Source organism: Sturnus vulgaris, chromosome 22, assembly GCF_052056855.1.
Source record: "Sturnus vulgaris isolate bStuVul1 chromosome 22, bStuVul1.hap1, whole genome shotgun sequence".
NCBI lineage: Eukaryota > Metazoa > Chordata > Aves > Passeriformes > Sturnidae > Sturnus > Sturnus vulgaris.
In genome coordinates this window covers 8,822,919-8,843,418 of record NC_142264.1, presented here as the reverse complement: position 1 = coordinate 8,843,418, position 20,500 = coordinate 8,822,919, and the positions used below count along the sequence as shown (strand labels likewise).

The 20,500-nt window shown below is 46.5% G+C and overlaps 1 protein-coding gene across 11 annotated transcripts in view; it reads left to right on the top strand.

Annotated features, from left to right (window-relative positions):
• CACNA1B (calcium voltage-gated channel subunit alpha1 B) overlaps window positions 1-20,500 on the top strand; it is a 294,097-nt gene that overhangs the window by 222,155 nt on the left and 51,442 nt on the right. For all 11 annotated transcript variants that reach the window (XM_088177578.1, XM_088177577.1, XM_088177583.1 and 8 more), the window contains 10 exons: window positions 1,508-1,637; window positions 3,292-3,351; window positions 4,110-4,216; window positions 12,471-12,567; window positions 14,381-14,541; window positions 15,576-15,713; window positions 16,512-16,713; window positions 18,304-18,468; window positions 19,455-19,565; window positions 19,734-19,817. In XM_088177578.1, coding sequence (XP_088033704.1) covers window positions 1,508-1,637; window positions 3,292-3,351; window positions 4,110-4,216; window positions 12,471-12,567; window positions 14,381-14,541; window positions 15,576-15,713; window positions 16,512-16,713; window positions 18,304-18,468; window positions 19,455-19,565; window positions 19,734-19,817 — 1,255 coding nt within the window. The remainder of the gene's footprint in view (window positions 1-1,507; window positions 1,638-3,291; window positions 3,352-4,109; window positions 4,217-12,470; window positions 12,568-14,380; window positions 14,542-15,575; window positions 15,714-16,511; window positions 16,714-18,303; window positions 18,469-19,454; window positions 19,566-19,733; window positions 19,818-20,500) is intronic.

Sequence of the window (20,500 nt, the reverse complement as noted above, 5' to 3'; positions counted from 1 at the left end):
AGAAAAAAAACCGTGTTACAAGCAAGCCAAGGGGGAATAACAAGACAAAGCCCAAACTGCAGGAATGTCAGCAGCTTGTTTTTCCTCCTCTGGGCAAGGTGCAGAGCCAGCTGTGTGCCCCCAGCTGTTCTGGCTGCTGGCAACTCCTCCAGGGAGCTCCTTCTGGGCTCAGAGCTTCTCCCCACTCCAGTGCTGCCATCTCCTTCCAAGCCCTGCTGGGGATCCACGACCCAGGTGCTGCCAGAGGGGAAAACAGTTCAGGGAAGCAGAAATAAATTCCCTTTTCTCCCAAGTGCCACCACCCTCTTAGAGCACACAGGGCTGTGATTTCTCAAGCCCTGCTGGCGGTTCACAAATGCTCCCACATCTCACTGCTGGTTATGAATGATGAGGAGCTAAAAATAGGGGCTTGTTACTGCTTTGATGAATTGAGTTTGATGCAGGAATTATGGCTACAAATGTTCCTGGAAACGTTGCCTTTCACTTCTGTGGCTTCTGGGAGCACGGAGATGATCATCTTCTCCTGGCAGATTGAAATCCACAGTTAAGGGGTCCACAAAAGCACTTTCCTCCAGGTTATTTTCTATCAAATTTGCTTCCTTGGTATTTGTAGCTCTTTTCCACTCTGAATCCATTAGCAAGCCAAAGAAAAGGAGAATGTAAGTAGATGTGAAAAATAGACTTTAATTCTCACTGTTCAGATATTTGCTTAAGAGAAAATAGGATAGAGGAGCTGAAATACATTCTCAGATAACAAAGTTGTTGGTGAGTTAAATCTATAATTTGATTCTTGGGCTAAGTCCTTTATTCAGCTGACAAATGTGGTGCAAAGGCAGAGCTCTGTGTGCAGTTCAGGATTTGGGAATTGTGGTCAGAAGGAATTATTAGCTGCAATTTGTGAGGAGTTTTGGATTGCTTAGAAATGGGAGCATTTTCCACTTTCCTGCGACACAATTTGTCAATAAAAAGATTAGGTGGAAGTAATCAAATCTATTCCTGCAAAGTATTTGTGCTGTAAAGGGTGAGTTGGAGTAAAGTGCAGGCAGAGAGCCACAAATGCAGATTCAGCTGAGTATCAACATTTTAAAGGGATTAGTTGACATTAAAAGGATTTCAAACCTTGGTTTGAACTCACAGGGCGTTAACCTGGCAGTTCAGAGGGAAAAGGACAGGGGAGAGCCATAAACAGAATTTGTAGAATTGAGTGTGGATGCTTGAAAGCTCTCAGTGCTCTTTTGACAGATGGGTAGAGAGATAAATAGATAGAGCAATAAATAGATAAAGAGATAAAGAGATGAATGCATGTTGTTGCTTTGTAGAGAGCAGTGCAGAGATGTTGAACTCCCTTATTTAACTCACCACGGATCTGCTGCAAACTGGAATTCAAAGGCTGTTTTTCACTTTTCCTCCCATTATTCCAGCAGGAGCCCAGAGGTGCTGCTCCTGCTGGGTTGGTGCCAGCTCCCCCCCCTCAGTGTCACCCCTCCCTGTGCTCGTGTCCCCGCAGGATCCGGCGCCTGTTCCACTACATCGTCAACCTGCGCTACTTTGAGATGGTGATCCTGATCGTCATCGCCCTCAGCAGCATCGCCCTGGCTGCAGAGGATCCTGTCCAGGCTGAGTCTCCCCGGAATGATGTGAGTGCCACCCCAAATCCCCACAGTTCGGGTGCTTTTCTCCTCCCAGCACAGGCTGTGTGAGCTCCCATCCCTGCAGGATAACGCCCCGTGCTGGCAGGGCAGAATTCACAGCTGGCTCTGCTAACTCACTGTGCTGGATTGGAAAGGTGTCCTGAAATCTTTACCTGGGCAGAGTCCCTTCTACCTGCCAGGACACCTTTCCCTGTAACACATCAAATATTATAAGGTACATAAGACTGTTCTAACTGTACATATGAGCAGAAGCATTAAAGTAACCAGATATTAAAATTACTGTGGCCCCCTGTCGCTGTAGGGGCGGGTGTGACACACAAATAGACACTCTACACTTCAGAGGACAAATATCAGTTTATTACAACAGCACCCTGTCTTTTATACCCTCTACACAGTTTACACTTTCTTCATTGCTTACAATAAATCAATATAATGATCATTGGTGTAAAAACATCTACACGTCTGTTTTCCACAAAACTTTCCTAAAAATATTCCCAGCTGCAGGTTTCTTCTTGCTTATCTTCTTCTTCTTCTCTTCTTGATCCCCAGGCCAATGGCCTTGGTCAGAGAATAATTCTCAAAACAAACTTCATTCATTAACCCTCTCTAGCCCACAGACCACCTGTGGGTCCTACTATAATCCCCTAGTTTAAATATTAAGAACATCCCTGCTGCTCTCCAAGAAAGAAGAAAAAGAAAAAAAACACCCTGTTTTCAAAGATAAAGTGAACTTTTGTTTAAACTATTATAATCCTTAAAGTGTGCCTCATAAATTGATATAGTCCTCAATCATAGTTATAAAAAAACCTGTTAGTTAAAGAATGTTTTTACATAGTAATCGAATTTCCATTCTCCTGGGCAGCTGATCAGTATAACATCAAAGCCACAACAAAATTGTTTCTTGTAGAAAAATTTCCATGGACAAAAAAATGAAGTCTCCTCTCCCAAGTAAATTACTGAAAAACTATTTTAAAAATGATAAATGGACTGAATTGTTTTCTATGCATTTTCAGCGTAGAAAAAAAAAAAAAAGTGTGTAAAGAAAAAAAAAGTAGTCTAAAGTTTTATTCTAAATCTTTTTTCCTTCTAATTTCTAGTAATAAAGTTTCTCTTTGTACCATTTAAAGTTAAGCCTATTTTACCTTCTTTCTAAGAAAATTTCAAATTCGTGAACCAAAACCACTACACACACTCCAATTATCTTTGTTTCACTATCAAAATGCTCAAATTCCTGTCCCCTTCTGCTGCTTCAACCATATCTGAGTTTGGAAATCGAGGCTTGTGTGGCTGCTGTGGCTCTGCTGGAGGAGCTGCAAAGCTGGCTCCCCATTCTGCACTGGGAAAGGCTGCAGGATAAACTCCTGAGGAAAGGATGTTCAAACATTTCATTTTGAAATACCCCTTTTGCCTTGGGAAACCTGCCAGAAATGCAGGTGCAGTGTGGCAAGGAGTGGGAAAATGCTGCTTTAAATCAGATTATTCAGGTTTGTGCCCAAATTATCTGAGACCCTCCATCCAGCTGATTTTTGTCCGTGCCAGCAGACAGACACTGCTGGATTAGATATTTTACTCCTTGCTCATGTGCAGGTTATTTCAGTGTGTAGCTTTTCCTAACACACATTTCCCCTCTCCCACTTAGGCTCTGAAATACCTGGATTACATATTTACAGGAGTCTTCACCTTTGAGATGGTGATCAAGGTAAGAACTTCTCCAAGCAGAGATTCACCTCCTCTTTCAGATTTAATTGTGAGAAGCTGGAGAAAGGGTGGGGCAGGACAGAGGTGGGAAGGATGGAGAGCTCTAACTTGGAACAGCTCTCACAATGAGGCAGCAGCTCTCCTGCCTTCCTTAATCTCATATTTTATGCAGGAAAATCAGGATATCTTTAGGAGCTGTGGCTGTGTAAGAGGATAAGAGCTGGGAAGACAGCAGGAGCTGCCAGACCTTCCTGAGACACTCCTGATTCTTCCCTTTTCCTCTGGCACTGAGCAGGAATATTAATAACAGCTGACTCTTGGTTTGGCACGTTTCAAAAAGCTGAGAATTATCTTTTTACTTAGCAGGGTGACAGGTTTAGCCAGGACTGTGGGGCAGTAACTTCCCAGAGAGCAATTCCATAAAGTCAGGATTCATTGCTGGAGTAAGGCAGGAGTTGGGCTTTCCTGTCAGAGCAAGGTGCAAAAGAGATGCAGGATAAAACCAGCATTAATGCATGTGTGTGCAAAAAAATCCCAGGGAGCAGTGAGAGCTCTCGTTTCTACAGCTTTTGGTTGTGGTTTATTGATTTGAGCTCCATTTCTGAGAGATTTCCTGCCTGTTAGAGAGGAGCAGCTTGGCCGAGTATCTCAGCAGTTTGTGAAGGGTCCTTTGATGCAGAACCTTCTCCTGCCCTTTGGCAGGGTGCCTTTGGGCCATGTTTTATTAAAACTCTTCCTTTTCCTGGGTTTTCTCTGCAGATGATTGACTTGGGGCTGCTGCTCCACCCTGGCTCCTATTTCCGTGACCTGTGGAATATCCTGGACTTCATTGTGGTCAGTGGGGCCTTGGTGGCTTTTGCCTTCTCGTAAGTTCATTTTCCTTCTCCTCCCAAATCCCAGGGAATAAATTTCAGAGTGGGGACAGGGTCCTGGCACAGGGACAGTGCATGTGCAATGGTCGTGGCTCCGTTTCTCAGTGAAATGCTCAGTCCCTGCCCTTTCTCCTCTCCTAACTAGCGGGCAGGGGTGGGAAGAAAAGGAAAAACCCAACTGAATTTGTGTCCTGGAATCTCTAAATGCTCGCAGCTTTAGGCTGAGCCCATTCACTGCTCACTCGAACACGCAGCCAAGATTGTTGTGACTCTCTGGCCAAGTTCTTTTCAGGAACTCGTGTCACACTTCGTGGCAGCCTCCAGTCAGTGGTTGTGAGCATTGCTCTCATTTTGAAAAAAACAGTTCAAGAAATCAGCTGATGGCTCCATGAACTCTTGGCAAACCCTTATTTCCAGGGCTGTGGATATTTCTCGTTCACAAACCTTTGCTATTTCTGTCCTTTTCTCTCCTCTCTCTGTATTTCCTGAGTTTTACTTTTAGTGCTGCCTGCCTCAAACCCAGCTCTGTATTTATACCTTTAAATAATACCCACGTTCTTCTTTCATGTCGGGAGGATTTTGAGCAACAAACAATAGAGAGAATAGAAGAAATAAGTTTAAAAATTAAGATTAGCTTCTCGTTTGAGCCTTTTTTCTTGAAGACAACCAGACAAAGACCAGTGCAGGTCCTTCCAACCTTCAGGAGCCGAGCTGGAGAATGGAGAGAAATTTTGCACTCGGATTGTTGTTTGCAAATCCTTTGCTGAGAAACAATAGGAGAGACCTGGAAACAGGCAGCGGGACATGAGCACTTTAATCTTGTGCTAAATTAGCCCCGAGCAATTAGGGGAATGTTCAGCAGCCCGCACTCACGGGTTTGGAGACAGATGATTAGAGGAGAGGAAATTGTTTCGCTTGCTAATGAGAATTAGCAGCGTTTCACTCGCTAATGAGAAAAGCATCCACCTTTGTCAGGGAGCCGCGGAGCGTGGCTGGGCTGCTTTGGAAATTTATTTAACACAGGTAAATCCCTGCTCCTCCCTCAACTCTGCACAAAAAAATAAAAAAAAAAAAAAATGAACGAAGTGTTGCCTTTCTGGGAAAAAGTTCCTCAGCAATTTTTCTTTTTTCTGTGCTGTCAAAATTCCTGTCACATCGACGCTGTGAGATTTGTGGTTTAGATCTGCTTTTCTTCAGTGCAAATGTTGAATGCAAATAAACCCTCGAAGTTAAATTGGCCAAGAAGTGGATGGGCAGGAGTGATATTTTAGGTGTGATTTTTGGGGATATTGAAATCTGGGCTGTGCCTGATCCTTCACCAAATCAGTTAGGTCTTGGAGAAAATCATATCCAACATAATGTTTTCAAAGGGATGCTGCCCTCCCCTCTTTAAACATTTTGTCCCTCATTAAAAATCAGATTTTTGGAGGAGCTGACAGCTCTGTCCTAAGCAAAATTGTCTTGATGAAAATTTAATATCCAAAATAAAATAAATATCTAAAATTTAATATCCAAAACCAGGCTGCTTTTTAAGCTTGACTAAATTTGTGTGGGGTGTTATTTCCCTGCACATGAAATAGATCTGTGGAACATCTTTCAGACCTAGACTGACTTAAGCCAGACTGAATGAATCACAAATTTGACTTAGAAAAGCCATGTAGCAACATTAGAATTTACCAAAGCTCCTCTGAATTGAAGAGAGGTAGAGAAGTGAAATAATCACAAAAGACAACATAACCCAGAGTCTGGGGTTCCATGAGAATTTCCTTTTTCCATCAAGAATTCAAACTTCCAAGCCTGATGGGAGAAGGGAAATTTTGGGAGCCTTTCAGAGCAGCAACCTGTGCTGTGAGAACAAACCTCAGGCTCTGCCTTTAAAACATCTTCTCTTTGAACACGATTTTCTTTTGAGAGAGATTTTCCTTGCTTGAGTTATGCATTAAAATGAATAATTTTTAATCTTTCCGAGGCTTTTCATGCTCAGGTTTTCTTCTGTTGCTGATGTCGGGCCATGAATATCTAACAGCACCTCATCAGCCTCTAAATAAATTACTTCTACATCCCCTGCCTGTGCTTTATAATAGGTGCCCCAAGCTGCTTTTATTTTCCACTGTGAGTGAGTATTGAGCAGGGTTTTACAGCCAGGGACTGCATAAACCCTGCCTAGTTACTGTCTCCCAGATTAAAGTCAGGCAAGCTTATTTATGAGACTCATGGAAATTTGAATTTCTTCTGTGATTTCCGTGCTTTCTGTAAGCCCTGCTCCCCTGTTCCTGCAGGCAGCATCCAAGGCAGGGAATGCCTGCAGCCTCCCTGGAAATTCAGCCATTCCTAGGAAATGGCTTTTCCCTCTCCCAGTTCTCAATCCTGACAGGGCACAGCCGTGACTTAGGCCCAGCTCCTGGTTTGGTTAAACCAGATGGACACACTGAGTGTTGATAATCCCAACAAGGAACTTCTGGAGACTCTTTGTTGTTCAATCAGTTGGATTTTTCCAGCAAATCCTACAGCCCTGTCACCCTCCTCGGTGTCACTGAAAATGGGATTTTATGTGGTGTCACCACTTTGTTTGCAAAACCCACCACTGTCACGTGCAAGGGGGGATTTAATTCGTGGTTTTGGCCTCCTCACTCCCCTGAAGGTGATGTGAACCAACTTCTTGCTGAATGAACCCAACCCTAAAAACCTGGGAATAGCAGAGCTCCCTGAAACGCCCCCATCTGGAATATTGCAGCAGCCTGTGTTCATTTAAGCATTTGAGATGGTATCAGTCACTGGTACAAGACTGATAAAATCCAGCTCTCAAAGCAGCTCTGGGTTTTCTTTCTGCCTGCAGCTCTTTAGAAGCAGCTCTATGGTTAGAAAAAAGAAAAAGTACATTTCAAACAACACCCCTGGAGTGATGCTGGGAACAATAATCTGATGATAATAATAAACTAATGTTTTCCATTTAGCAAAGCATTTCAAAGAGAAATCCCTTTCTTTTTCTGGAGATAAACATGCCACAAACATCCAGACACGTTTGAGTCCTTAGGGAAATGGAAGCACACAAAAAACCCGTGGAAACTTGTCACCAAAATCTCTCAGCCCCAGGTGCAAAATGTACTTGGGAGGAAGAGCTGAGGGATAGCAGCAAAGATTTAGCCTGGAAAAATTTCAGGATGCCCAGAATTTCATGATGCTCTTGAAAAAAACCACAAATAGTGGAGAGAAGAGAGATGTGGAGGTGTTTTTTGGAAGGGCTGGTCCAGCAGGGAATGTGGGATTTCTGTCCCTTCCCTCTGGTTTGTCCTGTGGAGTTGGTGGGAGCGGGCCAGGGGCTGGGGGAGCTCTCTGATGTTTCTGTTTGTCATTGACTCTGCTCTTTCTTTGTCTTCTCCTCGCTGGAATCTCTCTCTAGGAGTTTCATGGGGTAATATGTTCTTCCTGTCTCTTGCTGCTCTGTTTTGCCTGTCCAACTTGTGTCCACACACTTTGCCACTGTGGAGACAACCCAGCCATGTTCCACCCATCACATCGACCCCCTGTCCCTTTACTGCTCATTATCCAGTGAAATGTGTTATTTTTCCTCATCCATCCTGATTTTCCTTCAGCAGAGATAGGAACAGAGTAGCAATCCAAGCCAGAGAGTCAAAAACCACGTGGAGATATATCTGCACCAAAAAGATTTGAGGGGCTGACTCAGTGGGCACTGATGGGTGAGGTACAATTCATGCAAATCTTAATAACCAGGTTTAAAGAAGCAGCTTGAGTCTCTTTTAGAGGATTTCACCTCTGAAGAGCCAAGCTGGAAGCTCCAGGACTGATTTAGTGACCCAGCTGGGATCCAGGCTCTGATACTGGGGAAAGTCTCTGCCATGAAAACAGAGCTCAGGGGTGATTTGTGAAGAAGGAGGTTCTAAAAATTGCACTTAACCCTGTGCAAGTGGCACTTTTGGTGTCAGTGCAGGGGCCGAGCTGTGCCCTCTGTCCCCACATCCCAGGAGCTCCAGGGGGATCCTCCACAGCAAGGAGAAGGATGCCAAGAAAAGCCTTTGATGTGGTCCAGGAAATTTGGCACTCGGTTCTTTCTTCTCTCTAGGAAAGCAGAGGATTTAGGGCAGGAAGAGGGTGGCTTTGTGCTTGGGCAGGGTGGGGTGACCTCATTTATTCTTCCAGAGAGGAATTCATTCTGCCAGGAGGATTCCAGGCAATCACAGAAGGCAGAGGCTCCACCTCAGCCTGAATTTTTGATGCCCTGACTCTGAGAGGTCCATGTCACCTGAAATCAGAGCTGCTGGCAGTAACAATAGCAACAAGCAGCTTCCATTTGAAAGAACCACTAAATTTTTAAAGGCTGTTTAATTTATTAAAGGGAGAAAAGGCTCTGCAAAGCTCTTTTTAAATATACTTAATGTTTTAAATAAACAAGCATCAAACTGACACAGAAAACAACAACGAAACAGCGCTGGCCTAATGCACCCAAGATTGATCTAATTTTTTTGGTGGTATTCTCTTTTTTTCTTTTTTTTTTTTTCTTTTTTTTTTTTTTTTGCTGTCTGCCATTATCCTGTGCTCCTCTATAGCTCTTATTCAAGATTCAGCTCTCCTGAATGTTACAGTTGTTATTCTGCAGTCAACTAAAACCTTGTCCTTCCATGACAATTTGTTTTTGTCGTGAGGAATATTCAGGTCAGATGTGTGCTTGGCTACACCTTTTCACTGAATCCCAGCTCCATCTGGACCTTTTATTTTCTTGAACATCTGGCTTTGTATGAAAGCAACGATAAAACCCCAATATTGGCAGAGAGGGTTTTTTAAAACACCCAAACCCAACCCTTAGGGTTTGATTTGACAGAAGAGTTGCAGAGGATCCTTTTAATTAAAATGCAATTTGCATCACTCTAGGTCAGAGCACCAGGAAAAGCTTTTCCTATAGCAGGGACCTTACTGTGACAAGAAATGGGAGAGGGTTTTTTCCCCCCAGGATTCTCTATATGGCTCAGAGCATAAATCCCATTAAGATTTAATTAGCTCACGCTTTTTATTTGCTTAAGTGCCTGAATGGGAAAAAAATCAGTCAGCCCTTCTTAGTGTGCTCTGCTGAGGCAGAAGGAATTCTGTGTGACTGGAGCTGTCTGCTCCACCTCTGAGCTCACTCATCCGCCTCTCCCATCCCAGGGAAAACCACGAGTGAGGATTTGCTCTGCCCCACATCTCTTTAACCTTCCTGGAAATATTAAATCTGCAGAAATTCTTGTTTCAGGCAATGTCTCTGTTCTGGGTTGCACGGGGCCTCGTTAGTGCGGGTGTTAATTGGCACAATTGCAGCGTGGATGGTTCCTGGGATGAGGAGCAGGGGAGAGCAGCCCGTGGGAATATCCTGGGGCTCTGGGTGAGCCCAGGAGAGCAGAGCTGAGCTTTGCTGGGCTCTGCTGTGCACAGCACAGCTCTGGTGACAGAGCTCTGGGCTCGGTGTCCCCTGCCCTGCTGCCCCAGCCCCATGGCCCACGAGTCTCCCCTTCCCTCATCCCTCACTGCCACGCTTCCCTGGCTGTCCTCAGGAGCAGGGCAGGGATTTGCTGGGCCTGGCAGAGCAGAGGGGCCAGCCCGGGGGATGGGGTGGCCACCAGCCCTGCAACGGGTGGCATCTGCTGTGGCATCTCCTTGGCCATGACCCATTTCCCCTTTTGCTTCCCTGCTGCCATTCCCACCCTCCTGGAGAGGCTGAACAAACTGTTCTGCAGCCAGGGCACTGCTGGGATCACACTGGGGAGCTGCAGGTCAGCCGGTGGCTCTGGTGACACCCAGGTGACCACGGCAGGGACACAGCTGAAAGCAAATCTGCAAAGCCAAGCCTAGGCCACTCCTTCAGCTCTGCTAAAACCTGACAAGAAAGGCATTAAAAGCTCTGCTGGCAGTGCCTGCTTCATCTAGAGCAGATCAAAGGTCTCTAATCAGAATTAAAATATTTAATAGTTATTTTGTGGCTTTAAATTAGTCCTGTAGCTCTGGGAGTAAATTCCTGGATTTAGAGCCATTCAATGATCAGGGTCCAGCTGGGATGGATTAAAATGGCCCTAAAACAGCCCTGAAGGATGAGAAAGGGAGAGGTCAGGGACCTGCCTGTCCTGTTCCCTCTCTCCTCCACTTCCACTAAATCTTGTGGAAAGGAAATTTCTCCTCAAGTTATACATCCCTGGGATGCAACCCACAGCCCTCCAGAAATTCCTGTGTCTCCCTCTTAGTGCATTTCCAGACAACTGCAATGCCTGGTGACAGCACAAAGGGACTGGAGCTGAGGCAGGAATGTGGGGCTGGGTTGGAGATTCCAGCCCAGCATTACTATGTGGTTACTGCACTGCAAAGAGAGAGCTCTTTGGGGAAAAAAAGGGCAATTTATTGTACAGACAGCCCGGATTTAAAGTGTGTTAGTGCAGCCAGGACAGGACAGGAGCTCATTGGACAATTGGGAAAAACATCCCTGGGACAGCACCTCAGGATGTGTCCCACGGGAAAGACACCAGGGGTTAATGTTGGTGATGAATTCCACTCTGTTTGTCACCGTGTTCTCACCCTGGGAGACTCCTCCCTAACTGAAGCTGCAGTCAGCTTGTCAGCCTGGGAATGGAGCTGAGAGTCAGGAGAAATCCAGGCCTGAAAGGAATTTCCAAGCTGTAATTCCCCAGCTCTCTAAATGTGTGTGTCCACATTACTATTGAGTAGTGCAGGGTTAGGAGTGAGTTCTTCATCCTTTGGAAGGGGATGGATTTCCAGAAAGCCCCTTCCCAGGGCTGAGCCACAAACCTGGGTGTTTTCCTGCACTCCTGGTGCTCCTCCCTCAGCACAGGGTGTAGGGCAGGCTGGGGGAGGCTTTGCATCCTTCACAAACCTCCAGGGGCTCTCGGGTCTCTTGCACTTCCATGATTTCCCTCTTGAAGGAATGCTCAGCAGCCTGGAGAGCACAGAGTAGGTGTGTCAGCATCTGTCCCACACGTTCTTCATTGCCACCTGTGTTCCCTCAGCACAGTCCCAGAGCCAAACCTCCAGCCATGAATAAAACTCTGTTCCAGATTTCCATCCCATTTTCCACTCCATGTGAAACGAAGGGAATGTTGTTGTTTTGCTGTGGGGTTGGAAGAAGATGTACCTGTTGTCTTCTTTTGTTTCTTTATTTTGGAAGTGCACGAGGAAAGGAACTCTGTCCTTCCCCTAAACCCCCTCTTGATTGCTAACAAGAGGAACATTCTCGAGCCTTGCACTCGGTTTTAACAAAACCTAAGCCCAAGTGTGACTGACAGCACCTGCATGCCTGAGTGGGGAGTTGGCCCAGCACTGTTCCAGGCATGTAATATATTGCCATATTACATGTTCCTGCATGGGATTGGTGGCATGTCCTCCACATGAGGGAATGAGGGGACAGGCTCTGACCCCCAGGAGAGCTCTGTCCCTCACCAGGAAGGCTCCCAAACCCTCTTGGCACAATGTTCCTTCCAGAGAAGTGCACGGAGAAACTCCCCCTGCTTTATCCACAAACACCCAAACCTCATCCAGAAACAAACACCCAAATACCCCCTGCCTTATCCACAAACACCCCCTGCTTATCCAGAAACAGACACCCCCTGCCTCATCCAGAAACACCCAAACCTCATCCACAAACACCCCTGCCTCATCCAGAAACAAACACTCCCGGCTTTATCCAGGAACACCCAAATCTCATCCAGAAACACCCCCTGCCTTATCCACAAACACCCCCTGCCTTATCCAGAAATACCCTCTGCCTAATCCAGAAACACCCCCTGCTTTATCCACAAACACCCCCTTGTCTCATCCAGAAACAAACACCCCTGCCTCATCCAGCGGGAGGGAAGAGCCAGGCGTGGCTTTGTCCCTTTTCCTGCTGGGAATGGGATGAAGGAGCTGAGCCTCCTGTCCCAGTGCTGCTGCCCTGGCTGGGAGCGTTGTCCAGCTGTGGAGTCGGGGCAGGAGTGGCTGGGAGGTGACAAAGCCTGGCCAGCAGCTGTGGCTGAGCCCTGCCAGGACCCTGTCCTGCCCCAGCCTTCTCCTCTGTGCTGCTCGGGACATCCCAGGTGAGGTTGGGTCATCCTGCCTGCAGCCCTGGTGAGGATGGACACAAAACCTGTCACAACATCCCCAAACCCAACCAGTTCCACCACCAAAGCCACCCTGGACACCCAAATATCCCAGTGAGTGACCTGAGGAGCAAATGATTCCCTCTGTTGTTCTTGTGCCTCTTTCTCCCCTGCAGAGGAACCAAAGGCAAGGACATCAACACCATCAAGTCCCTGCGAGTGCTGCGTGTGCTCAGGCCCCTGAAGACCATAAAACGGCTGCCAAAACTGAAGGTTAGGAAATAACCCCAATTTCTCCTTCTCTGGAGCTTTCTGGCTGATCTGAGTGGAAGCTGGTGGGCTCCACTTAATCCAAGTTGCTTCTGTTGCTTTGATTTCATTGCAATGAATCTCTTTGCCAGATGAGCACAGCTGGGCAGATGTTGAGCAAATGTCAAACATTTCGGTGCTTTTGCAAATGTTGGGGACTCTTGTGAATCCACATGAAAATAAAACCTCTACCAATCGAAAAAAACCCACAAATAAATTAAATTACAGTTCATAAGTAGGATGCTCTTCGATGTGATAAAGGAGAAAATGGGGTTGGGAGGGTTTGGCTTTCCCTAGAGAATTTAACATGAATATTGCAAGGTTTTCCACAGGCTGTCCAAAGAGATTTGTCATTGCTATGGGAGAAGCTTTAATTTATTCATCTTTCTATTAAAGAATCCATAGTTCAGGGGTTTATCCCTAGAACACCGATCTAAAAATAAAATAAGTGTAATGGCCTGTGATTACTTATCCAACTCCAACACTGTGAGGTACAGCCAGGCCCTGCTGAGAGAATGGAAAGAGTGAACAAAACTCAGTAATTTCTGAGTTTTAGGGACTCTTCAGTATCTTTTGTGGGCTGTTTTCTGTGAGAGATGGGGAAAAAGCAATTAATGTTTTGGAAGGGTGAAAATGTGTTTGGCAATTCCTGTTTTCACATCAAAATAAGGGTCAGCTGTTCTGTAGATTTGCTTTTCTCTGAGCCCACCATTCATGCTTAAATAATTCTAGTTTTTAAAAGTCTAATTCTAATTCTAGTTTTTAAATTATCTGAAAAGAAACATTAATGTTGAACTATGTAGAAATTTCATTAGAATTTCTGGGTTGATCATAGGGATTTCCATCAGGATTCCTGGGCTGATCACAGGGATTTCCATCAGGATTTCTGGGCTGATCACAGAGATTTCCATCAGGATTTCTGAGTTGCATCAGGAGTGTAGTTCTGTGAGTGATTCCATTCAGAGAACAGGAGCAGGATTGTACAAAGCCTGTGCTTGGGCAGGGACTGCTCAATTTCTGGTATTATGACAAACTTCTGACTAAAATGAAACTGTAAATTACTTGTAAAGAATCAGGGCCTCATACCTATGTAGGAAATGGATTTGAGGAGTTCTTTGCAGGGAGTTCAGGAGTGCACATGCTGACTACATTAGTCACACCTCATTTTGACAGACAGCTCTTTAGAAAAATATTTATTCAAAGCATTTGGTTGTTTTGTTTCTGGTATTTTTTTCCTTATTATTCCAACAGCTTTTACCCAGCCACTGGAAGTAAAATCAAAACAAGTGCAATTTTCATTTTATAATGAAATATTTGCTCAGGACTAATATTGTCTTGACAAGCTTTATAAATGTTATGAGCAGCATCACAAAATTCACAGCCAACGCTGTGGCTAAAGCAGGAGATGAAGGAAGCTGGAGTTATTTCTCACAGCTTTGGGAAGTGAAAATCCATTGAAGCATCCATGGGTGGTGGGATGGGTAATGAGTCCCAAATGAGAGAGATTTAGATGGGATATTGGGCAGGAATTGTTCCCTGGCAGGGTGGGCAGGGCTGGCACAGGGTGCCCAGAGCAGCTGTGGCTGCCCCTGGATCCCTGGCAGTGCCCAAGGCCAGGTTGGACATTGGGGATTTATGGGAATGAGATGATCTCTAAGGTCCCTTCCATCCCAAACCCTTCCGTGATTCCCAGAGTATGGTCAGGTGGCGGTGCCAAGATTTTGGATGAACTTTTCCTTTCTTCCCACCCCTTGACCTTGTCCCCCTGCACCCCCAGGCTGTCTTTGACTGCGTGGTGAACTCCCTGAAGAACGTCCTCAACATCCTCATTGTTTACATGCTCTTCATGTTCATCTTCGCCGTCATCGCCGTGCAGCTCTTCAAGGGCCGCTTCTTCTACTGCACAGACGAGTCCAAGGAGCTGGAGAAGGACTGCAGGTACAGCTGGGAGCAGGGAATGAGGGGGGAGCAGCTTCCCCAGGCTGGCCCCAAGGCAGGGATGTGCTCAGTGGGCAGAGTCTCCTGTAAATTACAGCAATAATTCAGCACAGCCCTCTGGAGGTGAATTTTCCCTTCTTTTCCTTTTATTCATTCCTGGCTCTGATCTTCAGGAAAACGGGAGGCAGCTTCTTCCCTGGGAAAGCTGGGTGTGATTTTTGAGAAAGGATTTTGATAGTGTGACTCTTTCCACTTGTTGCCTCGATTCTTAGAGCTCCTATGAATTAGAAAAACACACTGAATAAATAATCAGAAGCATGGGACGTTAAAGAGCTAATAATTAGCGAGGAGAGGGACAGGATGTGAATATCTTAAAAGCCCTGTCATGCTTTGTCCTTCCCAGCAGGCTGGCAAGGTGTGTTACTCCATAATGTGCATCTCATTAGCTTTTTTCTTGGCACCCAAAGCAGCTCCTCAGCACAGCCCTGCTCTGCCTGTCCCTCTCCTGCTGCCTGGCACCTGCAGGGCACATCCCTGATGGGATTCTGGGGGCTCTCACGGCAGTTTTTCCTTGGAAAAATGCAAATAAATTACAGAAAGGAATGTGAAATTATAGAATAGGATAGGTTGGAGAGGGTTCTCCACATGTCAGGCCCCTAAAAGTGAGGACACATTTAGAAGTTAGATCCAACCCTGGGGTGGGAGCCAGGGATGTTTCCCCATCAAGCAGAAGTTTTCTGTGGGGTCAGACAATTGAGGGGCAGGTGTGGTGTTAATGGCTGGCTTTGCCTAATGAATTGATGAATGCCCTGATTCAAATTTCTTTCATTTTCAGAGCTCAGGTCCAGTTCCCATGGCTAAAAGTGGCTCAAAAATTGGCTTTTACTTCTGCCATGGACTTTGAGGGAGTCCCTTTGTCTTTAACCAACAGAACAATCCAGACTGTGCTGCTGGGGCTTTCCAGTACTCCTGAGTGCTGAGAAATGCCTGAGCTGCTTTAATTCTCTCATTGGCTCTGAATCTCTTTTTCCTAGGGGTCAGTACCTCGATTATGAAAAAAATGAGGTGGAGGCACAGCCCAGGGAATGGAAAAAGTACGAGTTCCACTACGACAACGTGCTCTGGGCTCTGCTCACACTCTTCACCGTGTCCACAGGGGAAGGGTGGCCAACGTGAGTACATGGCCCTGGCAGGGGCTGGTGCAGGTAAAGCAGGTCCCCAGAGCTCTGAGGGACAGCAGGGGACCTGGGACAGGAGAAAAGTCTTTCACCAGCTAAGTTTTGTGTGATTCTTGGCTGAACCAGCAGGCAGAGCTCTGCGTTTTCCTTGGTGCCCTTCTGAGCTCGCACAGGGATGCTCAGAAAGTTTTCAGCTCTTGCTTCAGACTTTTGGACTCCACACCTTTCTCGGGTAAAATTGATAATGGAAATGTAAGAAAATGAAGGGGAAAAAGTGTTGTGAGCTCTGCTGAAAGTCTGCTGGGTGTGACAGTCTCCAAATGACATTTCCTGTTCAACACATGACTTTATTTTGGCACATGTGGAGTGCAGTGTGTGGCCAGGGCTTCTCTGCCTCCATGTTCAACTCTTTCATAAAATAAACACTAAAAGAGCATCAGCCTCTCTTTTCCAGTCCCTCACTGTGTTCCCCTACTTGGATGTCATTAACACTTCTCTTTTCCCACTCTTACTCCATCCCTGTTGACCAGAAGCCAGATCCAGCTGGATCCTCTCCCCTTGTCCAGGGGGGATCAGTGGATCTGGACACAGCAAATCTCTGCCATTCTGCAGAATGGTGAGAACAAAAGGTTTCCCTATAAAAATATCCTCCAGGAAAACTTCTTCCCAGCCTTGGGGATGGGAGCAAGCTCTTCCTGAGCATATGTGGGAAACCCTGCACGTGAGTGAAGGCCAGGGTGTGATTCTCAGGGATTGTGTTGACCTTTCCTCTCTCTTTGCATTTGCTTGCAGTGTGCTGAAGCACTCGGTGGATGCCACCTACGAGGAACAGGGGCCCAGCCCTGGCTACAGGATGGAAATGTCCATCTTTTACGTGGTGTATTTTGTTGTCTTCCCTTTTTTCTTTGTCAACATCTTTGTGGCGTTAATCATCATCACCTTCCAGGAGCAAGGAGATAAAGTGATGTCAGAGTGCAGCCTCGAGAAAAACGAGGTACCCACCTCTTCTGACTCCAGAGTTGGTGTTCCAGGGGCTCAGAGCACTGGATAGTGTGGAAGGGCACTCCCTGTTCCCCTGTGCTGGGAGGATGGGGAGCAGAGCTTATTGGAGGGTGTGTGCTGCACAGACCAAAGAAATCAGGGGCTGTTTCAGCTTCTGCATAAAAACAAAACCAGGCAGAGCCCCCAAGTGCTTCCTGTTGGGAACCACTGTCACACACACCAAAGTGAGGATGGATCTGCCCTGGCACAGGGTGCCCAGAGCAGCTGTGGCTGCCCCTGGATCCCTGGCAGTGCCCAAGGCCAGGTTGGACATTGGGGTTGGAGCAGCCTGGGACAGTGGGAGGGGTCCCTGCCATGGCAGGGGTGGCACTGGATGGGCCTTAAGGTCCTTTCCAGCCCAAACCATTCCATGATTTTATATTATTATTTTTATGTTATTAAGTTTTGTTTTTCTCAGAAGGAGGTCAGACCTCAGGAACCAAGCTGAGTTCAGCTGCTGTGGCTGCCCAGAGGAAAACTCTCTCCAGGCTGCTTTTGTGCCTGGCTGGGATTTTTCCTCCTGGCAGCAGCCAAAAGGAGAAGCCTTGAGAAGAGTGTAAGACCAGGGCAAGAAGCTGTGAGGCTTTTCTTTAATGCCCCCCCAAATGCCATTGTTTGCCACTCAGGGACCTCTTGAGCTGGTTTTTCTTTAGTTACTGGCATCTGTGTATCTTCCTTCCATGGCTCTATCCAGTTTCCTCCTCAATCCATGCAGATTTTTAGCATCTGCAGCATCCTTCCTCTGGGGTCCCACAGCCTCCACGACCTCTTTTGGGAAGAACCATCTCTTTTCATATATTTTGAAACTGGAACCTGATTTTTGATGAAAAGAGATGAATTTTTAAGCGGTTTTTAATTAGTTCCTTGTTTGTCTAAATGAACAAAAAGTCCAAAATAAAGCAGAATATTTAGAGAGCTTTACCCATGTTATTTTCCAACTGAGCAGAAAGTGATTTCAGACTTGCAATTCTTATGTAAATCCAAGATGAGAAAACACTCCAGAATCAAAACCTCTTGAAAGCAATTTTTATCATCATTTTATATTCATAATAAAGTGAACAGAAATGGCCAGTGAAGAGCATCTCTGAGAGTTGCCCTGGTGCTTCTGGTGGATAATTTATTGGTAAATTCAGTCCTCATTTTATGAAACATTCTGAGCTGTTTGGGTGTTGCTGTGTGAGAGGACACAGCTGAGTTCCACAATATTTTTTAAAAACCACAAATAACATCTTTACCAATCCTCTGGTTCCTACAATCGCCCATCAGGAGGAATTGGAAGCATTTTTAGAAGTGGGAAGGGATCAGGACTTAGGAGGAGCTGGGCTCTAATGGAATGGGGTAGGACAGCAGGGGCCATGGGAATGTTACAGGGTAAATATTCCAGGAGAATTGATCAGGATTTGGGAATCCTGTGCTGCATTTTACAGGAACAATCAATACTCACTGGGTGTAAATGCTCTGCTCACTCTCCCAGCCACATCCCGGTGGATAAAAACTTCCAGCCCTTTTTCTGGCATCTTTTCATCCCCTTTTTGTTTTGTAGAGAGCCTGCATAGACTTTGCCATAAGTGCCAAGCCCCTGACCCGCTACATGCCTCAGAACAAGCAATCCTTCCAGTACAAGATGTGGAAATTCGTGGTGTCCCCTCCCTTTGAGTATTTTATCATGGTCATGATTGCTCTCAACACCATCGTCCTCATGATGAAAGTGAGTGGGAATTTTCCTGAATCTTGGAATTTTGGGCTGTTGGCTGGAGAGATTCTCCAGAGAGCTGGGGGGGCTCAGCAGAGCAGCCACCACTCCTCATGTGCCTGGTGGGATTGGGGGATTAGCTGGGGTGAGATCCCACCAGGGGGGCTCCCTGAACAGTGGTGCTTGGGCTCAGCCCCTTTGGTGTGTGAACATGGGATGGGAACTGGGATCTGCAGGTCCTGATCTGCAGCTCAGCCTGGGCTTTCTCCTGCAGAGCAGGGTCTTGGAAATTCAAACTGAAATTCAAACTGAAACAGAGCAGGTTTAGATGGGATATTGGGCAGGAATTGTTCCCTGGCAGGGTGGGCAGGCCCTGGCACAGGGTGCCCAGAGCAGCTGTGGCTGCCCCTGGATCCCTGGCAGTGCCCAAGGCCAGGTTGGACATTGGGGCTTGGAGCAGCCTGGGACAGTGGGAGGTGTCCCTGCCATGGCAGGGGTGGCACTGGATGAGGTCCCTTCCCTTTAAGGGACCCTTTGAGGTCTCTTCCCACCCAAGCCAGTCTATGATTCTGTGAAATTATTCGATTTTGGAGTAGCACCAGGCTCCTGGGATGTGCTCCAGAGTGGGGGAAGAGTCACAGGTGGATGATGTCCCCTCCTATTCCCTGCCTATCTCAGAGCTTCTTCACAGTCAACGGGTCCCCATATTCTTAGTGGAAGAAACACAGTTCTGCACTTGTCCTCTGGTTTGAAAATGCCCTTCCCCACTCCTGGTCTGTGCTGTGCTTACAGGGGGATGTCCCTCAGCAACAGCCTCCACTTCTGGGGATATTCCAGCTCAGTACAGGATGGAGTAAGAGAGACAGGAATAACTGTGCTGTAACCCCAAATCCCACTTAAAGTGAGCACAGATCCTGACTGAAATGAACAGGAATCAGCTGGGAAAGGTTTTATTCTGTCAGTGATCTTCCAGTAAGAGCCTTTCCTCTCTCCCTCTTTAGTTCTATGATGCTCCAGAAGCATATGAAGAAATGCTGAAATGCCTGAATATTGTGTTTACATCCATGTTTTCCATGGAATGTGTGCTGAAGATCATTGCCTTTGGTGTGCTGGTAGGTGCCTCCCTCGTTCTGTTTCACCTCTTTCCTCTCTCTGTGAAATGCTCACGTTTTGTGATGAGCATTTAAAAACGAGCAAAGAAAAAAAGACCCCCAACCTGTGCTGGCAAAAAGAAAATAACCCCTGGATCCCTCTATTCCCCTTGTGTTCTCATTTGGCAGAATTATTTCCGAGATGCCTGGAATGTCTTTGATTTTGTAACAGTGTTGGGAAGTATTACTGATATTTTAGTAACAGAGATTGCGGTAAGTACAGTTTGCTCAATTTATTTCATTTATAAACCAAGCTGTGCCCTGTCAAGACACTGAACCTTCTCCCTACCAGCCTCATTCCCTGGAGCTGCCTCTGGGAGTCATGATGGCCTTGGCTGCCCCTGTTCCCTGAGCTCTGCTTTTCCCTGGAGCTGAGCACAGCTGTCTGCCCCAAAGAGGGGGAGCTGTGATGGGAAGCTCAGCGCTCATGGCTCTGCCAGGAAGCAGCTCCCTGTCTCCTGCAGCAAACTTCTCTATCCCCAGGCCTTTTCTGCCCATTCATGGAAAAATCCTGCTGAATTTACAGAGGGAAAAGAGCAAAGGCATTCTGCTGTGTTAACGTGGGAGGTTTTTTGCAGGGCACGTCTGGCCCTTGGGGCTCCTGCCCAGTCTGGGTAACAGGGCAGGGTGAGGGTGAAGGGAAGTGACAGGGACACAGGGACAGTGGGAAGGGAAGAGGTGAAGAGTCTGCACTGGGGAAATGTTCCTGTCACAGCTGCTTTCCCATAGGATTTCAGCCCCTCCAAGGGCTGCTGTCTCCCTGCTAACAAGTCTTGTACATCTCACAAAGTGGACAGACTCATCATTAAATTCTGAAGGATTTTTCCATAAGGGCAGCCAATGTCTGTCTCAATCCCTGACAATCTGATATTACTCAATGTAGAAATTGTTCCTCT